This window comes from Physcomitrium patens, chromosome 8 (genome assembly GCF_059467195.1).
Source record: "Physcomitrium patens ecotype Gransden chromosome 8, ASM5946719v1, whole genome shotgun sequence".
NCBI lineage: Eukaryota > Viridiplantae > Streptophyta > Bryopsida > Funariales > Funariaceae > Physcomitrium > Physcomitrium patens.
This window is the reverse complement of record NC_143417.1, coordinates 13,334,795-13,361,990: the sequence shown is the minus strand read 5'-3', so window position 1 is coordinate 13,361,990 and position 27,196 is coordinate 13,334,795. Positions and strand designations below refer to the sequence as shown.

At 34.5% G+C, this 27,196-nt stretch overlaps 2 protein-coding genes and 1 long non-coding RNA gene across 9 annotated transcripts; 2 read left to right on the top strand and 1 right to left on the bottom strand.

Moving 5' to 3' along the window:
• Nucleotides 1–13,877: 13,877 nt before the first annotated feature.
• Nucleotides 13,878–18,257, top strand: LOC112286030 (serine/threonine-protein kinase BSK1). 3 transcript variants are annotated; one of them, XM_024527532.3, is made up of 12 exons: nucleotides 13,878–14,017; nucleotides 14,762–14,835; nucleotides 14,985–15,143; nucleotides 15,364–15,590; nucleotides 15,770–15,905; nucleotides 16,094–16,227; nucleotides 16,425–16,530; nucleotides 16,634–16,719; nucleotides 16,869–17,057; nucleotides 17,197–17,358; nucleotides 17,487–17,600; nucleotides 17,713–18,257. In XM_024527532.3, exons 3-12 carry the CDS (start codon nucleotides 15,062–15,064, stop codon nucleotides 17,962–17,964), a joined length of 1,488 nt encoding a protein of 495 aa, XP_024383300.1. In that variant the 5' UTR covers nucleotides 13,878–14,017; nucleotides 14,762–14,835; nucleotides 14,985–15,061; the 3' UTR covers nucleotides 17,965–18,257. The 3 variants fall into 3 exon arrangements, with proteins under 3 accessions (XP_024383300.1, XP_024383298.1, XP_024383299.1); XM_024527530.2 differs by lacking the exon at nucleotides 13,878–14,017 and adding an exon at nucleotides 14,138–14,279; XM_024527531.3 differs by lacking the exon at nucleotides 13,878–14,017 and having other exon boundaries at nucleotides 14,343–14,835.
• Nucleotides 18,258–21,524: 3,267 nt separating this feature from the next.
• On the bottom strand, nucleotides 21,525–22,698 carry LOC112285433 (uncharacterized). The gene is made up of 2 exons (XM_024526264.3): nucleotides 22,268–22,698; nucleotides 21,525–21,989 (listed from the first exon to the last, which is right to left on the bottom strand). Exons 1-2 carry the CDS (start codon nucleotides 22,551–22,553, stop codon nucleotides 21,889–21,891), a joined length of 387 nt encoding a protein of 128 aa, XP_024382032.1. The 5' UTR covers nucleotides 22,554–22,698; the 3' UTR covers nucleotides 21,525–21,888.
• Nucleotides 22,699–23,222: 524 nt separating this feature from the next.
• LOC149988478 (uncharacterized) lies at nucleotides 23,223–24,366 on the top strand. 5 transcript variants are annotated; one of them, XR_016504534.1, is made up of 3 exons: nucleotides 23,223–23,339; nucleotides 23,519–23,728; nucleotides 23,964–24,366. It is a non-coding gene; the product is annotated as an uncharacterized LOC149988478 (long non-coding RNA). The 5 variants fall into 5 exon arrangements; XR_016504533.1 differs by having other exon boundaries at nucleotides 23,519–23,781; XR_016504532.1 differs by having other exon boundaries at nucleotides 23,519–24,366.
• Nucleotides 24,367–27,196: the final 2,830 nt, after the last annotated feature.

Genomic DNA, 27,196 nt, shown 5'->3' with positions numbered 1-27,196 from the left:
GAGCCAATTTTGGATCTAAGCTCTGACGGTGGGAGCCAATTCTGGATCCAAGACGAAAGATTGAAGAAATTCAGAGGATAAGGTTAGGGGGAGAATAAGTTTTGGGGAGGGTTTTTTCTTTTTAGATCAGAGGAGGGGGGATTTTTTAGATCGAAGAGCTAGCTTCAAGTTTTTTTCAAGGTTACTAGTTCGATTTCATTAGAGGTTTTTGAAGATCAGGGCAATTAGAGAGGGGCTTCATGCTTCAGGGTCTGGAAAGAAAAGACAGAGAATTGGATTTCTCTTCTTCATAGAGTTTTAGGAAGACAGAGGCAATCATTGCTGAAGTCAGTGTTGTAATGGTGAATCGGGATTTTTAATGAAGTGGGTTTGATTACTCTGACTGTTTTGTGAAATCGAGTTACGTCTGTGATTGAAGGATTAAAAAGGTGTCTATAGGATTGAGTATGCGGAGTGAATGAAATTTATTGGGTTAATCTAACAAGACAGTCAGTGGATTCAAGATCGTAAGTACAAAGCGGTATCATAGATTAGCAGATTGGATTGTTCGGGGTTCTCTGTAACGTCTAGAGACCTACCGGCTGGGGCAAAAAGGACTTCGACAAGCAGTCGAAAGGAAACCGTATAGATTTACGGTGTAGTCTTGCAAACGTTTATATTCCAGCAGTCAAAAACTGATAGACTGCTTGACTATTGGCGAATCTCCATACTACCTTCTATAGCCAGACGCCCGCCGCGTTCTCGAGCAGGAAAGCACGTAATACGACAACGTATTACAAAAACTTAGAGATGCAGGATTATATGCCAAATTGGAAAAGACTATATTCCATACTACTCAAGTTGACTTCTTAAGATACATCATTTTCAACAAAGGTCATATGATGGATCCCAAGAAGATTCAAACTATCATAGATTGGAAGATTCTAAGAACACTATGAGATGTGCAATGCTTTTTGGGCTTTGCTAATTAATATCGAATCTTCATCAAGAATTTTTCTTAAGTTGCAGCTCCACTTATACGTTTGACTTGTAAAGATAAATTTCAATGGAATAAAGAAGCAGAAGCATCATTTGATGCTTTAAAGAAAGAATTTACTTCTACACCAATCTTATATTACGTTGACTTTTCTAAGGCATTTTTTATGGAAACAGATGCGTCAGATTTTGTTATAGGTGCTGTGTTGATACAAATAGGAATGGATGACAAGCTCCATCCAATAGCTTTTCATTTGAAGAAATTTTCAGCAGCCGAGATTAATTATGAGATCCATGATAAAGAGCTCCTTGCAATTGTGGATTCATTTCAAGAATGGCGTCATTATCTAGAAGACACCTCAAGTCCAGTTACCATGTATATAGACCATAAGAACCTCGAGTTCTTCATGTCAATACGTGTCTTGATCCGTCATCAAGCCCGTTGGAGTATGTCTTTATCAAGTTTCAATTTCAAGATTACTTATCGACCTGGGAAACAACAAGGTCTATCGGATGCTCTTTCTAGACATTCTTATCTTCCACCAAAAGAAGGAGATGCATCTTTTAATTAACAAAGATCAATTCTCTTGAAGTTCGAGCATTTTCATCTTTGAGCTATAAAATCAACATTGACTATTGATTCAATATTTGTGAAGCAAATTCAATCAAGCATGTCCTTTGATCTTCTTATTCGAGATATCAAGGATACTTCCTCTAAGTCCCATGATACTTTCAAATTTGAATTCAAGAATAATTTATTATATTTTGAAGGATGCCTATATGTTCCAGAAGGTGAAGCCCGATTATGTGTTCTTGAAGCTTGTCATGACTTTCTAGCAGCAGGATATTTTGGATATAATAAAACTTTGAAACTAATATCCAGGGATTTTTAGTGGCCGCAAATATAGAAGGCAGTAAAAGATTTTGTACAATCTTGTGATGTTTGCTCAAGATCAAAAACTCCTCGTCATCGACTTTACAGATTTCTTCAGCCGTTACCTATTCCAAAACAACCATGGTCTTTTGTTTCTATGGATTTTATCATGGATCTTCAAATCTCAGGTTCTTATGTCTCTATATTTGTGATAGTAGATCGTTTTACCAAGATGGCACATTTGGTACCATGTACAAAATCTATCATAGGTGAAGAAACAACTAAGCTTTTCATTAACAATATCTATCGCTATTATGGATTGCCAAAGGATATTATATCGGATAGGGGGACTTAATTTGTATCAAGATTTTAGAGAACCCTATTTAAGATTCTAAAGGTGGATATAAAGCTTTCTTCAGCTTTTTATCCTCAAATTGATGGACAAACAGAATGGGTAAATCAAGTTTTAGAGCAGTATTTGAGATGTACCATCAACTATCATCAAGATGATTGGACAACTCTTTTATCATTGACAGAGTTTATATATAATAATTTGGTACATTCTTCCACTCAACAAACACCTTTCTTTGCCAATTATGGTCATCATCCATGTCTTGATACTTTTGACTTTTCAAAAGTTGATAATCTTGCGGCGAAAGATTTAACAAATCACTTATCAAAGCTACATACAACAATGAAGATACAATTAAAGGAAGCTCAAGAACAACAAAAGACCAACGCAGATGCCTATCGCAAGGAACAACCACAATATAATATGGGTGACAAGGTATGATTACTTCGTCATAATATCAAGACTACTTGTCCTTGTGATAAATTAGATTATCTTAAGCTTGGATCTTTTTCTATTTGTGAACAAATCAATTCTGTTGCCTATTAATTACATCTACCGGAGTCTATGAAGATCCACCCTGTATTTTACGTGTCTCTTCTGGAGTCGTATAAGACAGTGAATATCTTGGAAAGAAGACAAATACCACCTCCTCCTATAGAAGTGGATAATAACTAAGAGTTTGAAGTGGAAGAAGTCTTAGACTCAAGGTGGCACCGAAATAGGTTGGAATATCTTATTCATTGGCATGGATACAATATTAGTGAATGCACATGGGAGCCATCAAAGAATCTTGCAAATGCAGCAAAGAAAGTTGAAGTCTTTCATCAATGACATCCATCAAAACCAAGATGAAGAATAACAAATCTTTGCTATAAAAGAAACAAGATCAAAAGAAAATAACATTCTACCTTTTAACTTTCATTATAGCTTCTGTGTATTTGTGATGAGATGGAGCACCAAGAACTAACAAATTCAACTCAAGAGCTTTCATTTGCAGACTTATCAGACGAGACATTATAATTATCATAACCTTCAAGATGTCGGAATCAAGATGAAGATTCTCAAGAACGACATGTCCTTCCTCGAATAGATGGTGAAATACAATGTGTTTGATATGACAACCTTGGAAGAGAATCTCGATGTTTAGTGATTTTATTAGAGGTAGGAACTACTCCTGACAGTGTTCCAAATGTTTTATTTGAAGGAAGTTATGGAGGCCTTAACAATGACCAAATAACAGGGTGTTCTTCTCACCCTTGTATGGAACACTATAGATGGTTGAGAGGACCTATCAACCATCTTCGAAGAGAGCAAAGATCGGAGTATGTAGCAAATATAATTTACCGCATCTTGGACTTCCTCAACATATGAAGACCGCTCCTCATGGAACTCGTCCCTAGAAGGGAGGTTATATCATAGACATATATATTCACCTCAATAGTTACTTATATGATTAAGTAGAAGTAGGTAAAATAGAATAATTTCATAAAATCTTCTACAAAAGCTTCCTAAAAGCTTCATAGATGCGGTTTTGACTTTAGATATATTTGTAGGTTAGAAACTTGGCCAAAAAGCTAACCATGTATTGATAGCTTGTAGAATAAGCTACCTCTGTATAGTAGCTTGTGGAACAAGCCAACTACGTGGCGCATATATAGATAACTTGCCTTGCAAGATAAGACATGCGGCTAGCAAAGTCAATACATATTGGAGGTCTTATAGGACATTGCTACGTGGCTCTTAGTAAGATAGTATATATGGAGGCAAGAGTGAAGCCATTCTAGTTAATATTACATCATCTTTTGAGTGACTTTCTAGTTCACTTCAGTGATAGAAGAGTGTATTGAGGATTTCCTTTCTTCAAGATTCATATCCTTGACACAAAGTTTTTATATAATAATTTAATATATTCTTTTACTCAACAAACACTTTTCTTTGCTAATTATGGTTATCATCCATGACTTAATAATTTTAACTTTTTTAAAATTGATAATCCTATACTACAAGATTTGAAAAATTATTTATCAAAGCTACATGCAATAATGAAGGTATAGTTAAAAGAAGCTCAAGAGTAACAAAAAATCAATACAGATGTCTATTGCAAGGAACAATTGAAATTCAATATAAGTGATAAGGCATGACTACTTTGTCATAATGTCAAGATTACTTGTCATTGTGACAAGTTGCACTATTATAAACTTAGACCTTTTCTTATTTGTGAACAAGTCAACTTTATTGCTTATCAATTACATCTACCAAAGTCTATAGGATATATTTCATATTTCACATGTCTCTTCTAAAGCTATATAAGATAATAAATATCTCGAGAAGATGACAAATGCTACTTCTTCTTATAGAAATAAATAATAATCAAGAGTTTGAGGTGGAAGAAATTATAGATTTAAGGTGGCACCAAAATAGATTAGAATATCTTATTTATTGGCATAAATATGATATTAGTGAATGGACATGGAAGCTAGTAAAGAATTTGGCAAATATAGCAAAAAAAGTTGAGGCTTTTCATTGACAACATCTATGAAAATTAAGCTGAAGAGTAGAAAATCTTTGTTATATAAGAAACAAAATCTAAGAAAGATAACATTCTACTTTCTATTCTTATTTGTAATTTCTATATATTTGTGATGCTAAGGAGATAGAAAATCAACAATAAGCAAATTCAACTCAAGAGCTAGTACTTATTGATTTACGAGACAAGACGTTGCAATTGTCACAATGTTTAAGATGACATAATCAAAATAATTTTTTTCAAGATATAATATATTTGCTATTACAACCTTGGAAGAAACTCCCAATGTTTTATGATTTTATTAAAAGTAAAAATAACTCTTAACAATGTTCCAAATATTTTATTTGAAGGAAATTATGAAGGCTTCAACAATCATTAAATAATAAGATGATCTTCTTGCTCTGATATATATTACAATTAATAGTTAAAAGACCTATCAACTATCTTCAAAAAGAACAAAGATTAGAGTATGTAACAAATATAATTCATCACATCTTGAAATTTTTTCAACATATGATAATTGCTTCTCATGGAACTTGTTCCTAAAAAGAGATGTAATGTCACAAATATACATTTTTTTTATATTTATCTATGTAATTAAATAAAAATAAATAAAAATATATTTATTTCATAATATTTTTTAAAAAAAACTTCCTAAAAGATTCATAAATGATGTTTGACTTTATATGTATTTATAATTAATTAATACGTTAGAAACTTCGTCAAAAAATTCATTACATGTTAATAGCTTGGAAAACAAGCTAATTATGTAGTGCATACAAAAAACTTGCCTTGTAGATTAAGATACGTATCTTATAAATTCAACATGTTTTGGAGGTCCTATAAAATATTGCTACATAGCTCTTAGTTAGAAAGTACATATATAGAGGTAAGAATGAAGCCTTCTTCACTCTTATTAATGCCTTTTTAGTCCTTAGTCTTGTTTCAAGACTTTCTAGTCTTTTTATCTTCAGCAATAGCCATTCGTGTTCAATATATTACCATCTTTGAGTGATTTTCTAGTCTTTTTAAGTGATGCAAGAATATATTGAGGATTTCTCTCTTTGAGATTCATGTCTTTGATAAGTGGACAATAATTGTTGACATTTGAAAAAAATTGTATTTAAGTAGGTAAAGATATTATGGTAGTGAATATATAAATTTTGATTAAATAGGAATGTTATGGATGCATAATAATTATTAAGAAAGTTAAGAAGTAGATTTTAAAAAGATAGAATAATTTATTATTGTATGTTAATTTCGATAGATAGTTGTAAATGCTATATATGTAGAAGTGTTAATAAAAGACAAAAGGATTTCCTCTACATCATGTTAAAAAACAATTTATGAAAAGTTTTTGTTAGAAATTTGAAGGATTATGTAACATTTCTTATTTGCATCTCTGTGAATGTGCTTGTCATCTTTCATTGGTTTCCTCATAAGTCGATCGGTCGATCGATCCTACCATCTATCAATCAATTCAGATGTAGGAGGAATATGAAAGCCGTAAACTACAACCTCCACTACAATTCCAAGCTAAAAAGTAGTCCAACCACACAACTACACAACCATTCAACAAGTGGAAAATTAACCCTTCTCACTGATTTTCTTCCTCGCCACTATGGTTGCAGTGGATTCTGCAGCTCAGAGACCTCTTTTTCATTGTCGAGCTCCACCTTTGTACTGCTTTCCTATAAGGAACTGTAACGCTAGAGCACTCATATGAACATTACAATCTCCGTGGTCTTGCACCATGTAGAAACCTGTCTCGAATCGACGAATCTGAAACACAACTGCTCCAGTGCCATGATCTTGGTGCGTCATTTCAGAGCTGGTAAGCCTTGCTTGTGTTTCAAGCAGGTTCGATACAGACTTCGCACCCATGAAGGTTTTGTGTGTAGTTCATAGAGTTAGTTGGACGTTGTGTGTGCTGCAAAATGTACAATCCATGGTGTCACCGACTGCAGGAAAGTGTCTGGCAATCGCCGTGCTGGAGTCGTTGTACATGGGGGTTACTGCAAATTCCTGCGAGGGATTCCGAGCAGTTTCGAAATAGACAAGGCACTTTCCAGATAGAAGGAGAGTAGAGCTTATCCACAACGATTCGAGGGCCTTTGAGACGATTGCTTCCAGAGCATGACGCTTTTTGACTGGATTCAGCTCACATTGCAATGAGTAGCAGCAGGGAAATCGACATCAACTTCCTGGGCAACTCCTGCGACCAACCCTACCTGGATCTTACTCAGGGACTGAGTAGCTCCAGATGACGACTTGGACCCTACAGCTCCACCAGGGAGAAGCACAACCTCGTGCATCACAACTACTGCGACGACACGACAAGGGAGTGGGGTAGTACACTGATACACAGAGATTGCCAGAATGTGCAAGTACCATGTTTGCTAGTATAGCCGCACACACAAACCCCGCGTTGGCCAGGCAAAAAGCCTCACAGACCCACGGATCTCTCCTGGATTGTAACCATCATCATCTGCCCTGCGCCACAAGCATTGAAACCTGACGATTGATGTGGGATTCTTTCGAGGGAGGAATGTCAGCCTTCTGGCTTTGCTCCACTCCCTTTTCTTCTTCTTCCCGTGTTCTGCCAACTGGTCTTTAGTTTACAAGCATCTTGCATTTCGCGTCCAGAGCTGCTGTTGACATCGACACCTCACAATTTTTTAGCATTCTATAGCACCCTCATTAATCTTGCACATTCCCTCTCCAGTCGGTGTGCATCTGTGCTTGTCTATTTCCATCTCGAAGTCCAGCTGAGTTCTGTTGTTTTCTGTGTGTTTTTGTTGCAGTTGTGCGAAGTTTGAGTGTTGTTTCTAGACATTGGTGATGTTGCAATTGTCGATGAGATAGAGCTGGCAATGAAGTGTGTATTACATAGAGTTTGCACTTGAGATGTTTAGCGAAGTTTTTGTTTCCGTTTTGGTGCCTCGAATTGTAAGGCTGAGGCTACTTGACATGTTGGTAGCGGCAGATGTTGTGTTGTAATTCCTTTTGTGTTTCTGAAATAAGACCATTGTTTTTGTGCCACCATTCATCATTTTTTGATAGGGATTTCAGAGTTGGGATTTGAATTACTACATATCTATATATATAGTTCTATTTTCTACTTTTTCCCTTGACTGTAAATACTATAATATTAAAATTTTATACAGAAGTTCACAATTTCATAATTCATTTTCACTTGGTTTTATATATTTATTTTTTAAAGTGAAAAATGAGATGGAGAAGAGAGTGAAGGAGACAAACAAAATTATGAGGATTGGACAACTTCGGGCCTGGCAAACTGCAACAGTCCATTTACTGACGCCATATCATCAAGACCCAAGTTCTGATTGTATCCATCCGAATCACAACATTTGTAAATACTTTTTGGCCACTTGTAGTATTGTCCTGCTCATCTTTTGTCAGCTTCTACAATTGGTAGAGTTCAATTGTTGAACTTTGCTAAATATTAGTCACGTATGCTACTGAAACAAAGAGTTATTTGTTATAATAATTGAGAAATACCTTATTAGTTTTGTGGCATAAATTTCCAAAAGTTGGATTTTGATTCAAAAGTTTTACATGTTGAATATGTACAGTAGACGAGAATTTGCAAGAACATGTATATAATTCAAGTCTTTCATAAAACATATAAATTTATAAAATGAACTCGTATTTTATTTTTGTATTTTGGTAGGTTATTTTCTGTAAATAACTAAGTATGCTCTGCCCATTATTGCACATATCAGTCTTTTATATTTATTGATGATGAAAAATTTGAAGGTTTACATTCTATTGATATTTAAATTTTTCATTAAAAATATTAAGAAACACAAAATGATAACAACAAAGGGATTTAAATATTTTAGTAGCATTTTTAGTTTATCGATGTATAACATTAGTTTAAATAAGTTGTAATAATAATTTCGAATCAAAATATATTTTAATAATATTTATTTTAATTTTTAAATTGTGGTGTAATTTGTACCAATTTAAATTAAAATATAATCTAAAGGAGGATCTTTTACATCAATTTAATGTTTCGTAACAATCAATTCATATATGTACGTGTAAAGATCTTAAAGTTATGACAGTGAATCGACCAAAAATATTTAAATAAAAGCTAAACAGGCACAATTATGTCATATTGAATTGACAACTAAATATTATCAAAATTCATTGTTTGATATAATTTAGAAAGTTACCATATATATATATATATATAAATTGAAAATTTGAAAAATAAAAAACTAAAAATAAAAAAATACTTGGTAAAGAAAGTATTCAAAAAATATGAACCCTCATAGATATATAAAAAAATGTTGTATAATTTAAATATTTTTAATTAAACATTAGGTAATAAAATAAAATAAAATAAAGAAACAAGTGAAGTTTTGTTATAGAGGATACAAAAATAAATCATTTTGTTCTATGTCTATTTATAAAAAGAAGAATACAACTTATTTCAACAATTATTAGGTTAGAAAAGATTCCATATTGGTACTATGGTAATTTTATTCTTTATCCATCTATAAATAAATGTTGAAAAACTTCAATAAACATTTTATATGTATATTTGTATTGTCCCACTAAGACTAAAACTTAGAGCTAAGGCCAAGGGCATTGTATGGATGGTTAGATTGGAACCCTATACCATCTAAATATTGATGACTCAATATGTCACTTTGATTCACCACCACCAAAATTAGTCCTCCTACCATATGATATTATCTTGTAATCTCACATTCTTTTCATATCAATTTTGGTTTTGCCCCACCTAAACAAGGCAAAACAAAAATGACAGCAAAAAATGAGTTTTACTTCTCATCCATGTGTGGGTATTATTATTTTTATTTTTAAACATATGCAAACCTTTAAAAAGAAAAACATTTTTTATTGAAATAAATACAAGATATTGTTAGTACAATAAGTAACACATGGTTAATGATGCTACAATTGTTGTTTCTTCAATCATATTCTTATATGCAAAATATTTCTTCATTCTACTTTGATTTTCATGAAACGGTGTGTTTGATAATGGTATACATGAATGTCTAACATTTCATTGTTATGAACAAGTATTGATTTAATTTATGTAAGTAAATTTTTTTGTTGAAACAGAGAGAATTTTAGTGTCTACATTTACTCTATTAAGTATTAAATTATATAATTAAAATCTTCAAAACAATATTGATTGAATTTTTTTTCTAAATATTATAGCTTTGATATATTCTAAAAAATTACTTAGATATATAAATGATTGAAAAAATACACATAATTTCATATTACAAGTTGGATATGCTAGATAAATAACTAACAATGGAAAATTTTAAAAATATTTTAGAAGAAAGAATCGGTATCTAAATGAAAATACTTCACTGGATTTTTTTTATGACATTCTGAAAATAGTACTCTTAAAATTAAGAATTACAAAGCAGTAGAAGACTATAAAACAATGCTCTTCTATGTATTATATATTATAATTTAATAAAAAATACATATATATATATATATATATACAAAAGTAGTGTATTCAACAATATTAAAGTATACATTATTCAAACAATTCAATTATACATATTACTACAAAACTTTTTATTGAGATTATTTATAATCATTGATTGTACAAGTGTATTATTCTTATTTATAACAAATAATTAATATATAGATTGATATCCATAACTTGGTATATAAATATTATTTTGAAATATAAAAATTTGTAACGAAATTGCATACAAATATATATATATATATATATATATATATGATATACTCAATAGACTTCATATTTTTCATATATATAAAAAGTATGAAGTCTATTGACTACACCAAAAATTCTAAAATTATTATTTTGGTTGTAAATATAACTAAGTTTGCAATGTTATCTAACATGTGTATATATTCAAAACATCATCGGGATCGTCTTCAATTATATATATATATATATATATATATATATGGTAAGTTAGCTAGAAAACTTTTATTTTACTTACATCATTAAATTTTACTTGCAAATAAGTTCCTTTAATGTCATTTTTGTAACAATGGATTGTCCATAAATGATGACATATGGTTTTTTGCTGAAAAATCTTTACAAGTTAAAAAAAAATGAAAAGATAAAAGTGACATTTATAGATACAGATGAATTAATTATTAAAAACTAAAAAACAATGTTCATTTTAATTTTTTATTAATCTTACATTTAATGAAATATTTGTTTTTAAAATATTTTTCAATAGAACAAGAATTTTATTAACAAATATTAAATCATTTTAAAAATATTTTTAGGATGTTTTTGTAAGTATTTGAATAATTTTTTAACATCATATATATCTATATGTCAATGAAGAAACATAATATATGGTTTTATCTAACAATAGAATTACTATTTTTATATATATATATATATATATATATATATATATGTTTTATATATTAATAAAATTATTCAAGTATTTTTAAAGATATTGCATTTGGTCTGTTTTTAGCTTTTTAAGAGTGTAAATATTTTTCTAGCTTTGTCTATGATAATTTTTTTGTATATTTCATTTATCTTAAATATTTTTATTTACGTGTAGTACTAATATTTAACAAGGATTTCTTTGAATTGAATAAAATGTGACATTTGAATATATGTGTTGTATAAAATTGTAATATTTATAATGTAGTGGTTTTATTGTAAAAAGACAATGAAAAAAAAAAAAAAAAGAAAAAAAGAAAAAAAAAAAGAGCTTAGTTTATCTTTCATGAATTAAAAGACAAGGTGACTTTATTTGTTATTTTGGAGGTTTTAAAGTATACACCGTGTACTGCTAAAAACATTATGGTAATCCTTGAAGTAATCATAGAGTTTAATTAATTTAAACAATTTCCTACAGAATTAAGTTTTGAGTACATTCTTCTAAGCATAATGATTTATATATAATGTATCTACATTTTTAATTTTACAATTTTTTTGGTATTTAAAGTCTTTTAAAGTATTATAGTTTATGACATGAGATATATGTTTTTATAAAAACATACATTAAAAAGTCAAATGTAGAGGCCATTGAAGACTACACACTTTATAAGATATATATTAAATGTAAAATTAAAGCATTTTTTTTTTTAAATTACCTTAATCTTTACATCTTAATGAATGAAATATTCGTAACTATCTATATCCATTCAAATAATAAAACAATCCTTAAATACATATAATTCTAAAGTAATTTAAAATGAAATACATTTAAATTGATATTTATTTCTAATGCAATTTTATTGTAGATTATTATTTGGAATTAACAATCTTAAAAATAAAATGACTTGAGATGCATTTACCAATGTAATTCAAAGAAAAAATATAAAAAATATATAAATATATATATTTGTATATATACATATACTTGTAAAATTTAAAAGTAATAATTTTTTGCTTTACAAAAAAAAAGATGCAAAAGTATGTTTAAAAGACTATATCTAATCAGTGTGCTTTTTGAATCACACATTTTAGATTTTTTATTCAAAATGTAAGCACACGAGAATTCCAAATAAAACAAGTTAGTTAAATCTGATTACATAGCAAAACAGTTTGCAAGACTTGTATGACATTTATAAAGAAAACAACAAACAATCATAAACACCAAACACTCTCACGTTTCTTCGTTACAATTTCGAACGTCTTGAAAGTATTTGCTGTTAAGTGAAGGATTTGTGTCAAAACTTGCAGGCTACCAAAGTAACACACATAGTGGGCAAAAACTAAATAACTCTTATATCTGTATGAATCTTTTTACTCACAAAATCATTCACCTTTATAAACTCATAGGATGTGCATGAGCCAGAAGAAATTTCAAGTGCATGGAACGGACACAGGCACCCATGCACGCCCCCTCGCAGACACACACACACTGAGAGATGCCCACAATGGAAACCTGTTTCCTCATCACCCAACGCCGCAGAGGTTAGTGCCATTCCATGGCGACAACTGACAAATGGACCCCACAAAACGAAAAAGAATAATAATAAAAAAAAAACAGAGAAAAAAAGTGGAAGCATCAGGGCTGTGGCTTTCCATGTTGGGGATGGGCAAAATAGCATCTAGATGCTACTGCTACTACTACTGGTGCTGTTGCTACTGCACCACCTCTGTCACCATTGCGTCGCAGCGGCAGCAATAACAGCAGCAGCATCAGGAGGATGAAGATGCTGTTGCAGTGAAGTGCAGTGAAGTGAAGTGCAGTGCAGAGCAGTGCAGATGAGATGGAGGTGGAGGCGGAGGCGGAGGCGGAGGAGTGTGAGTTTTGTCACTGGGGTCCATAACTTGAACGGTAACGCAGCCTAGCTGTGAGCTGCACTGCCCCCCCCCCCCCCCCCCCCCCCAACAGCTAGGGCGTGGAAAGTATGCTACATCAATCAAGGATAAGCATGACACCAATTAATCCTCGTTTTCATGTATCCCCACATGAGGAACTCGCAATTTCGCAGATAAAAGGAAACTGAAACGGAAATCTGAGAGAGAGGGAATTGGACATGATTGTGTGCCGTTGCTCCGACACTCCCTGGCAGAGAGAATTCATTTGGCATATCCGATGGGAAGAGTGTTCACATTCGACGCAGTAAGAAAGGTGGGGACTTGTGCAAGGAATGGCTTTTATCTGGAATTGAGCAGAATTTACTGCGGATTGTGTGGTTGTGTTGACAGCTGTGAAGGGAGGAGAGTGATCGGAAGCTGCAGTAAGAAAAAAAAAAAAATTGCAAAGAGTCAACTTTGCTTTATTTAGGAATAAAGACGCTACCACGAAGTGATTTCGTGTCGGGCTCTGTCGCAGAAAACTCGTGACCACTAAACCCTTGTTGGTTAGTTTGTTCAGTGCACGCATTGTAGCACCACGAGCATGTGACCTCGCTGGATTCCTCCCTCCCCCCCTCTCGCATGGGCACTTTTTACATTGGAGGGGTGGGGGCGAATCTCTCAAGGTGTGGTCGGAGGGAGTTTTAGTCCGGACTAAGACAGTGTGCATGAGGTTTGTGTGTTGGAGGAAGAAGAGAAGCCAAGAGAAGAGAAGTGATTCGAAGCAGAGGAGCCAAACCCACATGCAGGTTGGGGCAGATGGCAGAGATCCGTGGCTATGGAGGAGAAGGGCAGCTGTGGTGTTTTGTTTGGTTTCGCTTGGAATGGCATATGTGGTTCCATTCTCTCCCAGCTCTGAGAAGCTCTGAGGAGGTCTGAGGGGGAAGGTGTGTCTGGAGGTGCGCTGGGTTTGCACGTGTGGAGCGCAGTGTTGAGTGTCAGGAAGCTTGGCAAGCAGGGGTCAGTACTGCCTCTCGCTCTCTCTCTCTCTCTCTCTCTCTCTCACCCCATGCCCTTTCATCTGCGTCTTCTTCCCCAGCTTCGACGACGCGTGCTGTGGCTGCGCTTCCCCAAGGGCTGAGGCGTTCTGTGCGATGTTTTGGGGATAACTCTGCCCTGGGGACAGGAAAGGCTGCAGCCGCTTCAGAGTTCAAGCGATCTCCTACTGGATGGGGATGGGGCGCGTAGGGACGAAGCAAGACAGCGCCCATGGACAAACTGGGTAGTTTTTTTTTTTTTTTTTTTTTTTTTTTGCTCCGTGTACTCGTCCATTTTTATTTTTATTTTCAAAAAATTTGTGCAGGTTGACGCATTGTCGGTGTTACGAACCTCCCTTAGCAGTGACTTGGTAACATTGCAAGTGCTGGACATAGCCAGGTTCAGAGACAACGCAGTGCAAGAGAGAGAGAGAGAGAGAGAGAGAGAGAGCGAGAGAACATGGGAGAAGAAGCTGAGATTCTTTCTGTTATGAAATGGTTGGATTTGCCAAGGATACGTCAATAGGTCACGAAATAGGTCAAGGGGGTATTCAACTTTCAGAGAAGAAAAAGGAAGAGCGACAAAGACACTTCAAGTGTCTTGCTCGTGGTTGGCCAGTGGAATTTTAGAGCAAGAGTAACACGTTTGCCCTTTCAGAGACGTAATCTTGCGAGCTTCTTGTACTTTGCGTTGGGAGTTCTAAGGAAAAATGAATGAGGGATGCAGGAGAAGAGTGCATTGCGGATGAATTGTCGAATCTCCGATTGCAGGTTCAACAAGAGGAAAATCGACCGACCGCGGTTAGTTGCTTGATGTGTCCTTTCCAGGAGTGCTTAGTAGTTCTTCCAGTTCATGGATTTCCTTAACTGTTTCTTATGAGGCATTTAGATCACATCCTTGTTCATGGAACATGCTCTCACTTGCCAGTTGATCATGTTTGAATGAGCAGCGATTGACTTGAGAAAAGAAGTGTTGGAGGTGAGATAATTCGGGCGAGTAACGCGCTGGCGGGGGTAGGGGTATAGGATGGGGTGCTCATGGTCCAAGCCCCGTGAGGCCCCTTCTCCAATCGCTGCAGCAATTCCACAAGCAGAACTTGTGAATTCGGGTATGTGAACATCACACTGGTATCGAAAAGTCTCTACGACGTGAGTTTCATTTTTTGAAATCACTCTTCGGTTCTAGTTACTGGAAGGATTACAATTTGGATTCTTGGTAGTGTCTTGTATTTCTTGTTATCTTTGTTAGTCTGTATAAGATTGTACCAGAGAATGTAGTCTTTGCATTTTTGCAACAAGGAGATAACTGACGTCCTCATTGCTATGTAGCTGCTGAGAATGGGCGACGGGTTGAACCGGAGGCTGTTCCACCATTTAGGGAGTATGCTTTAGAGTCGCTGAGAGAGGCCACGAATTCCTTTAGCAGTGAACAGATAGTTTCAGAGAGTGGAGAGAAAGCGCCCAATTTTGTGTACAGAGGGAGTTTGCACCAGAATCGTTGGATAGCCATCAAGCGCTTCCCCAAGGCAGCCTGGCCCGATGCCAAGGGCTTCGCGGTACAGTCTTCCTCTTCCAGTGCTTAGTCCTAGTGAACAACCACCATCCGTTTTGCTCTTGAAGACGATTTTCGCTCAGTTCGACCAATCTAGCAAGATTACTGGTTCGAGATAAGTGTCATGTGAGTATGACACACAATGCAAGTTGAATGCTTGAATTTGACTGGGTTTGCTTGCAGGATGAAGCCTGGAAGGTGGGTCAAGTCAGACATAAGAGATTGGTGAATTTGATCGGCTACTGCTGTGAGGGTGATGAGCGATTACTTGTTGCGGAATACATGCCCAATGACACTCTTTCTAGACATTTATTTCACTGTAGGTGCTCTTTCTTGTAGTGCGTCCGTTTTTTTTCTTTTTTCTTTTCACTTAAGTTGCATATCACAGATCCTTCATAGAAGACGGAGCATTATCCCAATCTTTACGGTTGAGTTGAAGAGCGCAATTTTATCGTTTCGGCTTTCCGTAAAGATGGTTAAGGTTTGTTGATTTTTGAAAATGCACAGGGGAAAGGCAGCCAATGCCATGGACAATGAGGTTGCGAGTTGCTTTGTACATTGCCCATGCCTTAGATCACTGCGCCAACCACAATCTTCGTCTGTATCACGATCTCAACGCCTATCGTGTCCTATTCGATCAGGTATTGCTCTTCTCTGTAGCAGTTTTGAACTAAAACTTGGTATGTCCCTTCCCGTTCCTATCAAGTCTCGACAATCCTGCTATACAGAACACCCACATCAAATACGCTAATCACTTTTTTTTACGGAAAATAAGGTTTTAAAGTAGACCTATCTAATCTGTAGATTATAAATTGATGGTCTCCCACGCCTTTGTCAGGAAGGAGATCCGCGCCTCTCTTGTTTTGGCCTCATGAAGAACAGTCGCGATGGAAAAAGCTATAGTACCAATCTGGCCTACACTCCCCCTGAATACTTAAGAACTGGTACCGAAATCCTGAATGTTTTGTTGGATTGTTTATTGAACAATTTGTTATTGTTACTTTCAATTTGCATCATTCTGACGATTCTTGGTACTTCATTTTGCAGGAAGGGTGACGCCTGAAAGCGTCATTTATAGTTACGGCACTGTTCTACTGGATCTGTTGAGTGGGAAGCACATACCTCCGAGCCATGTAAGTAGTCATTGTAGCAGTCCCTATCCTCGTATTATTTGGTGTGATCTATGTAGAACTGGGAACGTGGTTGTCTTTGAAACACTGTCAAAGGTCTTATGGAGTTTGTGGCCTTGTTGAGTGTAAAATGTTCGATTGTTGTGATGCAGGCCTTAGACTTAATTCGCAGCAAAAACATGTCACAGTTCATGGATTCATATTTAGAAGATCAATTTTCGAATGATGACGGCACGGAGCTGGTTCGACTCGCATCACGATGCTTGCAGTTTGAACCGCGGGAGCGCCCAAATGCAAAGATGCTCGTCAGTGCGCTTACTGTGCTGCAACGAAGAACCGAGGTAAGCCGCCGCAGAGATCTGGGATACGGGCTCTGGGCATTGAAAACTTTGCTGCATTTATTTGCTTTGGAAGTGATGGCACCAATATTGAGCTGTGGGTGTCCGCATCCAATCTGAGTATTGTGGTAAATGAATGCAGCAAATACCCTCCTACACGTTGATGGGGATCCACAGAGGAGAGGCTCCACCTCCTCTGCCATTGTCACCCTTGGGCGAGGCTATTTCTCGCAACGATCACACAGCAGTGCACGAGATTCTTGTGAAAACAGGCTACAAGGACGATGAAGGACAAGAGAACGAGGTTTTTTTTTTTTTTTTGTTAATCTGCTCAACTGTGTCATATAATCAAACCCTTCTTGACGCTGTCCACTTCAATCATAGTTGCTATGGAGGAGCTCTCTAACAAACCAATTGGTTTGCGCATTGCAGCTCTCATTCCAAGTGTGGACGAAACAGATGCAAGACATGCTGAACTCCAGGAAAAGAGGTGACATGGCTTTTCGTGACAAAGACTTCAAAACTGCAATCGATTGTTACACGCAGGTAGCCTTCCACTACAGGACTGTGAAAGTCGTCGACTTCAAGCTTACTGAGGTCCATTTGTTGTGCGTTCTTGCCTTGATGTTCCGTAACTGAACGGGAATTTTGCTTGCAGTTTGTGGATGTACGCACCATGGTTTCTCCAACAGTCTTCGCGCGCCGCAGCTTGGCCTACTTGCTGAGCGACCAAGCCGAAGCAGCCCTGAGTGATGCCATGGAAGCCCAGTCTGTCCACCCCGAATGGCCAACCGCCTTCTATATGCAGGCTGCAGCGCTGTCCAGGCTAGGAATGGAGACGGACGCCAGCGACATGCTGAAAGAAGGAGCCGCTCTCGACATGAAGAAACAAAACCACTACAATCGCTGACTGAAGCTTTGCCCCTGCTTCTTCTCGATTGTAGAATCTTTTTCCCCACCACTAATTCCCAAACTTGTCTGCCCCACCTTCAGAGCTGGGGCTGTGACTTTACCACTCAGATCTCGGAATCATGGACCGCATTTAGGTGTGACTCGCATTGTAGTCTTCGAAACTTGTTACGTTTCAAGAGAAGTAGATTTTCACAGGTACCGTTAACTATGGAACGAAAGACGCCACTCAGGCTGGGGAGTCGAGGTGTAAATTCAACTGGGGTATTGTATTATTGATTCGTGTCTTGCTAACTGCTCGTAAAAACTGAGACTTGTGCAGAACCCATGTGGGTCCCTTGTTCCGTTTCCGATGGTTCTGGAGTGTCGGTAGTAGTGGGAATCTGTCGATGGGTTTTCAACAACTGATTCACAATTCAGACTTGGTCTCTGAGTGCTGTGAATCTGCAGATCTCGTCTCCATGATCCTCTTTCGCTGCAAAACACTCGCAGAGCTCGGAAGCTTGAAGGTCATGGAGACATCATCTGCACAGCTCTGTGCACATCTAATAGATCTTCCTGCACCCTCTAGGACTACTTAAAATCCCAACTCTAAGCTTCTCAAACTTGTTGGAGCCTCGGTTGTATGCCTCGTAGATTTCTTTAATTTGTTAAAATCTCGACGATAAGTTTTGTAGACTCAATAGATTTGTACTTTTTAAAAACCTAAATCCCTCAATTGTAAGCTTCTCAACATCTTAGACTCTGAACTCTTAAAGGTTTCTGAACTTCTAGATCCGCAATTCTTGCATTCTCAATCTACTTCAGACATGCTTTGTATTTTTCAACTTTCTTAACACTTAAAACTCTACCTTTCAGGCTTCTTTGAACATAAGAATTATGCTTCTCAAACTTGTTGAATCCTCACCTCTAAATTCCTTTGACTGGTTCGGACTCTAATTTCACATTTTTCAAGCTTCAATAGGCTTCAATTCTATGTGAATTGAGAATTTGAAAATGATTGGTAATTAGTTTCTAAATGAATAAAACTAATGTCGTAGTCTGTTTGATTGTGTGGGTCTTTTATTTTTTTATTTTTTGGGCATTATCTTGAATCTTATGAAATCTTTCAAAATTTTAAAGAAAATATATATATATATATATATATATATATATATTAGATTATAAGAACTTTCATAAAAATAAACTATACATCTCAAATTAATTGAACTAGGTAATTAGCTAAAAAAATGGATTTATGATTATAAAAGAATTAATTAATCATTTAAAAATTGATTGATTGAATTTTTTCTTAGGGTCATTTTTTATGTATGTTTCATTTTGTTACCATTCAAATCAAGATTATTAAGATTAATTTTGTAAGAATAATTCACATTTGATGTGTTCATATATTTTGATTATAATAATAAAGTGTATCTTATATTTGTAGTTATAACTTTTTTATTAAATTATTATAATAATTTTATTTTTACAGATTTTTATTCATTTATTGTTTTTAGGTTGGTGAGTAGATCATGAGAGATTAGGGATATGGAATTGTTTTGACTTAGTTGCAAACTTGTTGTGTGTGTTATAATAGTGTGTAGATTATGTTTTGCTTATCTTAAGCTTATGTAGATTTCATTGTTGTCTTAAGTAAGCTCTTATTTGAGATTGTATTAGACATGTGACCATAGAAGGAAAATATCTATGACACCACAATTATCTTATAGTTTCAAAATATAATGCTTAAAAGTACACTTTTTTGATAATGTCAACCCACTTAAAAGATTTGAATTCAAATAAATTCTAAATCTTAAATTATATCAAATCTCAAATTCAAAATTTTAACAAACTAAAAATTGTAAATCATAATTAGAATTTTATGTATAAAAAAGGCATCTAATTGGATTCTTAGATTTATTTAAAGTTTTGAAATTAGTATCTTATTTACTAATTCGTTTAATTACCAATATTTGAGACAATTTCAACTTGTAAATCAATAGATCTTGCAATCAAGTCCTTAATAATAATACATAGCCTTCTATTTTAAGTTAAATAAAGACTTTTAGTAATTAAATATTTTATCCCAATTGTTATTACATATTGAAACTTGTTATTAGAATTAATTTCTAGGTATTTGATAAGTACTTTAAATTATAGCTTTATTTAATTGTAGAATTTTTGATATCTAAGAAATTATAATTGATCTTAAATTGCCAAATTTTGGTACCTCTTTGTATATATAGTGATATATCTTTGAATTTTAGCATAAAAATTGTACAAAACTAATGAAGCATATGTATTGCTTTAATATCTATACAATCTAGTCTATGTCATCTTCATTTATTTACAACCTTACTAAGGTAGTAGAAGTCTTTTTAACATAATCTAGAAAACACAAACATTATAGTTAAGCTAAATTTATTAGTTATTAAAAAAATCCTATAAAACATATATATATATATATATATATATTTTGTCTATGAGTCTTAGTTTTTCATCAACTTCCTTTATTTATTTATTTATTTATTTATTTCAAGTAGCCATGTTACAACATAGCAATGTATTGATTAGATTTTTGCACAATATAGGTTATGCAATGCTTAAATTGTAATGCTATTTGAATTATATTAATTATGCAAATACAAGATATTATCAAGTATATTGTTTTTCTCTTTATTTATTTATTATTGCTTCGTATTATAACTTGTTGTAGTTATCATGTGATTCTGGTTGTTGTTATTATTATTGTTATTAATATATTCTAAAAATATTATTTTTTATCTTTAATATTAACAAGATTTTATGTGTATGGCCATAAAGTTGTGATAGTAATGTATTTGTTATGGCAATTGATTATTTCAACAACAACAAGTACTTTGTAATTGTCTATGTTCAATATTCTTGTGGTTGTGATGATTTCTTACAATAGTATGCTATACTAATTAAATTATTTAAACATAAGATGCTTATTTAATATTTTACTAGATCTTCTTTGTATTAATTTTTTATTATCTAATTAATATATTGCTATGTTGTAAGAAAGAAAAGAAAAGAAAAAAAGGCAATGCATTTGTGTATTCTAAGTTTTACACTATATATATATATATATAATGCATTGCTTAAACAAGATTGTTAATTTGAAACTAATAGTAAAACACAATAATTAACTGGTAATAATTTATTAATGCTTAAAGCATCAAAAAAAAAAAAAAACATTGATAATCAAGAATTATTCTATCTTAAAATATTATATGCCAAAGTATTAAAAACAAATACTTATTTAATAGATATACATTTTTTTAAAATTTTTTTCAAACAACAAAGTGAATAAAATATATAAAATAATCTACTTGAAATCAACCAATTTAGAAGTAGAGAAAAATTTATCTATATTTTAATATATAAATTATATTCCAAGTATATTCTAACACAAATTAGGGCTGTGCTAAGTATTGAAAATGCAACAATTGAAACAAATTCAAAAAGTTAAATGCGACAACTGAGACATTTACCTACGCTGTTAACCAACAGAGTGAGCAGATTGGACACATCGCGCATATCGATCTGAGAGTGATAATCCGCAAGCAAGAGAATTTGTATTTACATGGTGAGGGTCTCAACAAATGTGTACATTTGGTACTTTTTACAGCACCATTACCTTAGAATTGCTAAACTCTAGATTAAGAAGGGGAAACTCATTAATGTTCTACGAAAGATGCAAAAGTGGTCAGAGTGAAGACAAACAATCGTCCAGAACATCTTCGATTCTTACGAATCACTGCTGTACAGATTCTACGCAGAACTAGGTGATGATTTATGACTCGCAAGGAACCTTGTCGCAAGTAATGTGCAGCTTTCGGAAGAGTAGTTGCTCACGATCGAGCATCTGACAGTGACAAATTCCACGAAGCTCTCGAGTGGGAACTACAGTGCGCAGTGTTTATGTGTGTCTAGCCATGTCCAAGGCGCGACGCTCCCGCACTGCTGCACGCTTCCTAGCTGCGACGTCCGATGCACGAGCCACCTTCTGGATTCTCCTCTCTGTCAACAGCATGGCAACATCAACTAGTCAGCTCTGGGATGGTTTAGGCCAATAGTAGTCCCTCACAAACAGGAAAAATTTGATCAAGATAGAAGACAGCGCGGTCGGCTCACTCCCTCAATGCACTTCTGCTCCCGAGCGTTACAACTATCTTTGCAAAAGTTAAACTTTGTACCGATAACTGGAGCTTAAGAGTCCAAAATGAGCCACCAAGGAGGCGTTGGCCACATCGACAACAAACAAAATGCTATGACTGCAGTCATAAAGGAGATGGTACCTGTAGCAGCTGCTTTCATCTCCTTGATGGACTCAGTGGCGGCCACTCGCTTCACCGGGTGCGTGGGATGTTGTAATCGGTACACCTTGAGCATGAGGTTGGCACGAAGGTGTGTCATCTTCTCCGACATTTTTGCTCCAGCAACCGAAAAGCTCCGTCCTGCATTGGCCCTCATGTCCGCAAACTTTATCGCAGGGCTGACCTTGTTCTTAACCACAGCGCGTCCCGCTCCATGAGTCTTCTTCCCTTTGGCAATGCCACGGTTTGCTCCCTTCGTTCTCGCCATCCCTAACTTCTCTCACACAACCACGAAGCCTCGAGACGTGGATCGAACACTTGACGACAAGCGACTTAGAGAAGCAAAGATGATGAGACTCACAGAACTCTCAAACTCAGAGGAATCGCAGAGCTGGCTTCGATCGATAACGTGCACAACAAAGAGCTAAGATATGCAATATCGCATTGTGCTATTTGTACTTCGAGAGAAGCATACTATATACATGAGACCCACACTACTTAACAGAGAGGACACTTGGCAGCACAACAGGAGCCGAATAATCGAAGAGGATCTACGGCGCGATTGGGCGATGACGTGTTGGATATTATCTGTCGACGTGGCCATGATTGAAACCCTCAAATGCTAGTGTCTCTATGATGCACGGTCATAGAGACAAGGCTCCCTCCCCAACACGGTCATCCGTCACCGGAAACCTCGGACCGGCTATCCATGTACCTCCGTAACAATAACGTATCTTTTTCATGATATTTCACCAACCATGCAACCAATTCCTGCCACGTACTACCAAGCCACCGACATTTGTCGGTGAATTCAAATCTAAATTACCCCGCCGACTGGGGAATCCTAACCTCAAATCCTCGTACACGTGTCGCACTCCTCTTGGTACGAACTTCGTAAGCGATTTGACGCATATAGTGAGGTGGGGTTGCAGATCTTTAACGACGCCGCCAAATTAATTAAACCGTAGATGATCGTCTTAATTTGAACTTCGAGATTAATTCGCTGCGTTTGCAATCAATGCCGGAGCTGGCATTTATCCAAGCTTTCGATCGAGTGCGCATATACTTAAGCTTGATCTCTCAGATTTGATAGAGTGTCTTGAGATTGTGAGCTCGGGTGGATACTGAGACGACTTTTAGTTTCCTCTGAGTTTGTTATCGATGTCGTTGTTGACATCGTTGCGGATCGGCAGGACGTGATGTAATCAGTAATTGTACTATGATGCGTTGCAGGGGCTTAGGAGGAGTCGAAGGAATGGCGAGAACCAAGACGAGAACTGAGAAGAAACGGAAGCATGCTGCGAGTGGAGTGGCGAAGAAAAAACTTAGCCCTGCCGTGAAGTTTGCGGGCATGGAAGCGGCGGCTGGAATGGAGATGAGTATAGCGAGCGGGAAAATGTCCGAGAAGATGGCGCACTTTCGTGCTTATCTCATGCTCAAGATGTACTACGTGCAGCATCCGACGCACCCTGTGAAGAGAGTGGCTGCCATTGAATGTATCTAAAACATAAAGTCTGGTGCTACAGGAGAGTCATTAGTGCGATGATCGTGCTTCTTTACCTGCAGCTTGTCTCATTTTAATTTATTTTATTGATCTTTCTATCTCCTGAATTCTGGCTTGCTTTGCATTTTCCGAAATGAGGAAAAGTCTTGAATGGTTCTCCTCGTCCTGATGCAGAGAGGAGGCAGAAAGTTTCCAGAGCCAATGATATCGCAGGAAGAAAGCTTGCTGTAGCACGTGAACGCCGAGCTATATCTATGGCTCGTCACACGTAAACAAAAAACTGCTTGATTCAGTTGAAAGACGTGTCAAGTTTCAAAAATTCCTTTCATATGTGACGATTTGTACCTAGCTGAGGGATAACAGAAGGCAAGATCAAAAGTTCTATGTGAGCCAGGCAGGTTTATTTCTGCATCTGTACAGTGAGCCCATGTACTCCTTCATCATGAGGCCAAAATCTGGTCTCCTCTGCATCGTTGCGAAGAACTTGCAAGAATTACTCTCATACGTCGCAACCAAGATTGTAATATATGTTTTGTGGGAGTTAATAACATGAACTGGCAATGTGTCTATTCGGATCCTTTTTTGTCGATATTCTATCTGGAAGGTTTTCAAACTTCAAGACGATTGTGTTTCAAGTAATGAGCTGGCAGTTTTGCCCACTCCGTTTATCATGCACTCACAAACTATATTGTGGCTGAATGTTAATAAATATTTTACTTTATTTTCATTCTGTATTATTTTCATAAAAGTTGGGTCTTTTGTCTCAATGAATTAAATGATTCTTTGTTAATCCAAACTTTATCTTCATTTTTAATTATGTAAAACTTTTAATTATGATTGTAGTTGTATAATACATCTAAACTAATTGTATATAAGTATTTTTTTTTTTTTAATTTAAAACATTCTATTCAAATTTTTGTAAACACTTTATTTCTAGTCTTTATATTTTACTATATTATGAATGATTCTAAACAAATTGAAAATTTTACAGTTCTTCTTAAGAAAATAAATCTAAAAGTATTAACTAAAGTCTTCAAAAGATTAGAATATATGTGATCTTGAGATAGTATTAAGGATATAAATTTCAAAAAACTGAAATATCAATATATTCTTGTATCACTTGAAAAGACTAAAACATCATTCAAAGATGGTATAGTATTAAAGTAGAATAACTATAGTCAAAGATAAGAAGACTAGAAAGTCTTGACATAAGAGTAAGCATTAAAAAACCATTGACAAGAGTGAATAAGGCTTCATTCTTATTTCCATATATACTCTTAATTAGGAGCTATATGGCCATATCCTATAAGTCCTCTAAAACGCATTGACTTTGCAAGACACATATCTTAACTTCTAAAGTAAGTTTTCTACATGTGTGCCACATAGTTAATTTGTTTTGCAAACTATCAACATGTGGTTAATTTTTTAACTAAGTTTCTAATTTATTAATCAACTACAAAGACAATTAAAATTAGAACAAAGTCTATAAAGCTTTTAGCATGCTTTTTAAAAAAATATTATGAAATAAATCTATTTTTATTAACTTTTATTTAATCATATAGATAAATATTAGAATAAATATGTATGTTTGTGATATTATTTGTCCTTCTAAAGATGAGTTCTACAAAGAGTGGTCATCATATATTGAAGAAATCAAAGATGCGACAAATTATATTTGCTACATATTTTGATCTTCGTTCTCTTCAAAGATGGTTGATAGGTCCTTTCAGCCATTGATAGTATCCTATACCACAGTAAAAAGACCACCTTTTCATTTGATCATTATTGAGGCCTTTCTTACTTCCTTCGAATAAAATATTTAGAATACCATCAGGAGTCATTCATACCTATAATAAAATCACCAAATATTAGGAATTTCTTTCAAAATCGTGATATCAAACACATTGTATCTTGCCATCTATTCAAGGAAAGACATGTCATTTTTGAAGATCTTCATCTTGATTATATTGTCTTGAAGGTTGTGACAATTGTAATATCTTGTCCAATAAATCATGAAGTGATAATTCTTGAGTTGAATATGATGATGATTGTTTTTCCATCTTATTAGTACCACATAAGTTACAATAAAGAATAGAAGGTAGAATGTTATTTTTTTTGGATCTTGTTTCTTTTATAATAAAGATTTATTATTCTTTATCTTGGTTTTGATAGGAATTGTCATTGAAAAGCCTCAACTTTCTTTCTTACATTTAGAAGATTTTTTTTTGGCTTCCATATGTATTCTTTAATATCATATTTATACCAATGAACAAGATATTCTAATCTATTTTAATACCACGTTAAATCTAAGACTTCTACTATCTCAAATTCTTAATTATTATCCACTTTTATAAGAAGAAGTAAAATTTTTCTTTTTCTCAAGATATTCATTGTCTTATATGGCTCTAAAAGAGACACATAAAATATGGAATGGATCTTCATAAAATTTGGTAGATGTAATCAATAAGAAATAGGATTATTAATAAAAAAAGGTCGAAGTTTATGATAGTCTAACTTGTCACAAGAATGAATAATCTTAATATTGTAACAAAATAACCATACTTTGTCACGTACATTGAATTGTAGTTATTTTTTGGGATAGGCATATATATTAATCTTTTGTCATTCTTGAGCTTTGTTTAACTATGCCTTTATTATTGCATATAGCTCTAATGAATGATTTGCCAAATCTTTTGTCGTAGAATTATCAACACTTGAAAAGTCAAAAATATCAAGTTATAGATAATAACCATAATTGATAAAAAAAGATGTTTTTTGAGTAAAAAAATATACCAAAATATTGTATGTAAATTTTGTTAATAACAAAATAGTTGTTTAATCATCTTGATGATAATTAATGATATATTTTAAATACTGCTCAAAAACTTGATTAAAGTATTTTTTTTGCTTATCATTTTGTGGATAGAAAGCCAAAGAGAGCTTTATATCTATCTTTAGAATCTTAAAAAATCTCCTCTAAAATCTTGATATAAATTGAATTTTCATATCTAATATAACATCTTTTAATAATTCATGATAGTGATATATGTTGTCAAAAAAAAGCTTGGTCGATTCTTCACTTGTGATAGATTTTATACATAGTAAAAAATGTGACATTTTGATAAAATGATCTACTATCATGAATATAGAATCATACAAACTTAAGTTTGAAAGATCCATGATAAAATCCATAGAAACAAAAGACCATGGTTGTTTTGGAATAGGTAATAGTTGAAGAAGTCTATAAGGTCAATGGCGAGGGATTTTTGATCTTCAATAAATATCACATGATTGTACAAAGTTTTTAATTACCTTTCATATCTGAGGTAACCAAAAATCTTTTAATACTAGGTCCAAAGTCTTATTATATCCTAAATGTTTGATTGTTGAAAAGTCATGACAAGGTT

What these genes read in the sequence shown, in the direction of transcription:
- LOC112286030 (XM_024527532.3), top strand. Translation starts at nt 15,062, where the DNA reads ATGGGGTGCTCATGGTCCAAGCCCCGTGAGGCCCCTTCTCCAATCGCT. An exon ending in AGCAGAACTTGTGAATTCGG is followed by an intron (nt 15,144 to 15,363) that starts GTATGTGAACAT and finishes ATTGCTATGTAG; the next exon opens with CTGCTGAGAATGGGCGACGG. An exon ending in CAATCGATTGTTACACGCAG is followed by an intron (nt 17,601 to 17,712) that starts GTAGCCTTCCAC and finishes TTTTGCTTGCAG; the next exon opens with TTTGTGGATGTACGCACCAT.
- LOC112285433 (XM_024526264.3), bottom strand. Translation starts at nt 22,553, where the DNA reads ATGGCGAGAACGAAGGGAGCAAACCGTGGCATTGCCAAAGGGAAGAAG. An exon ending in GATGAAAGCAGCTGCTACAG is followed by an intron (nt 21,990 to 22,267) that starts GTACCATCTCCT and finishes TGCTGTTGACAG; the next exon opens with AGAGGAGAATCCAGAAGGTG.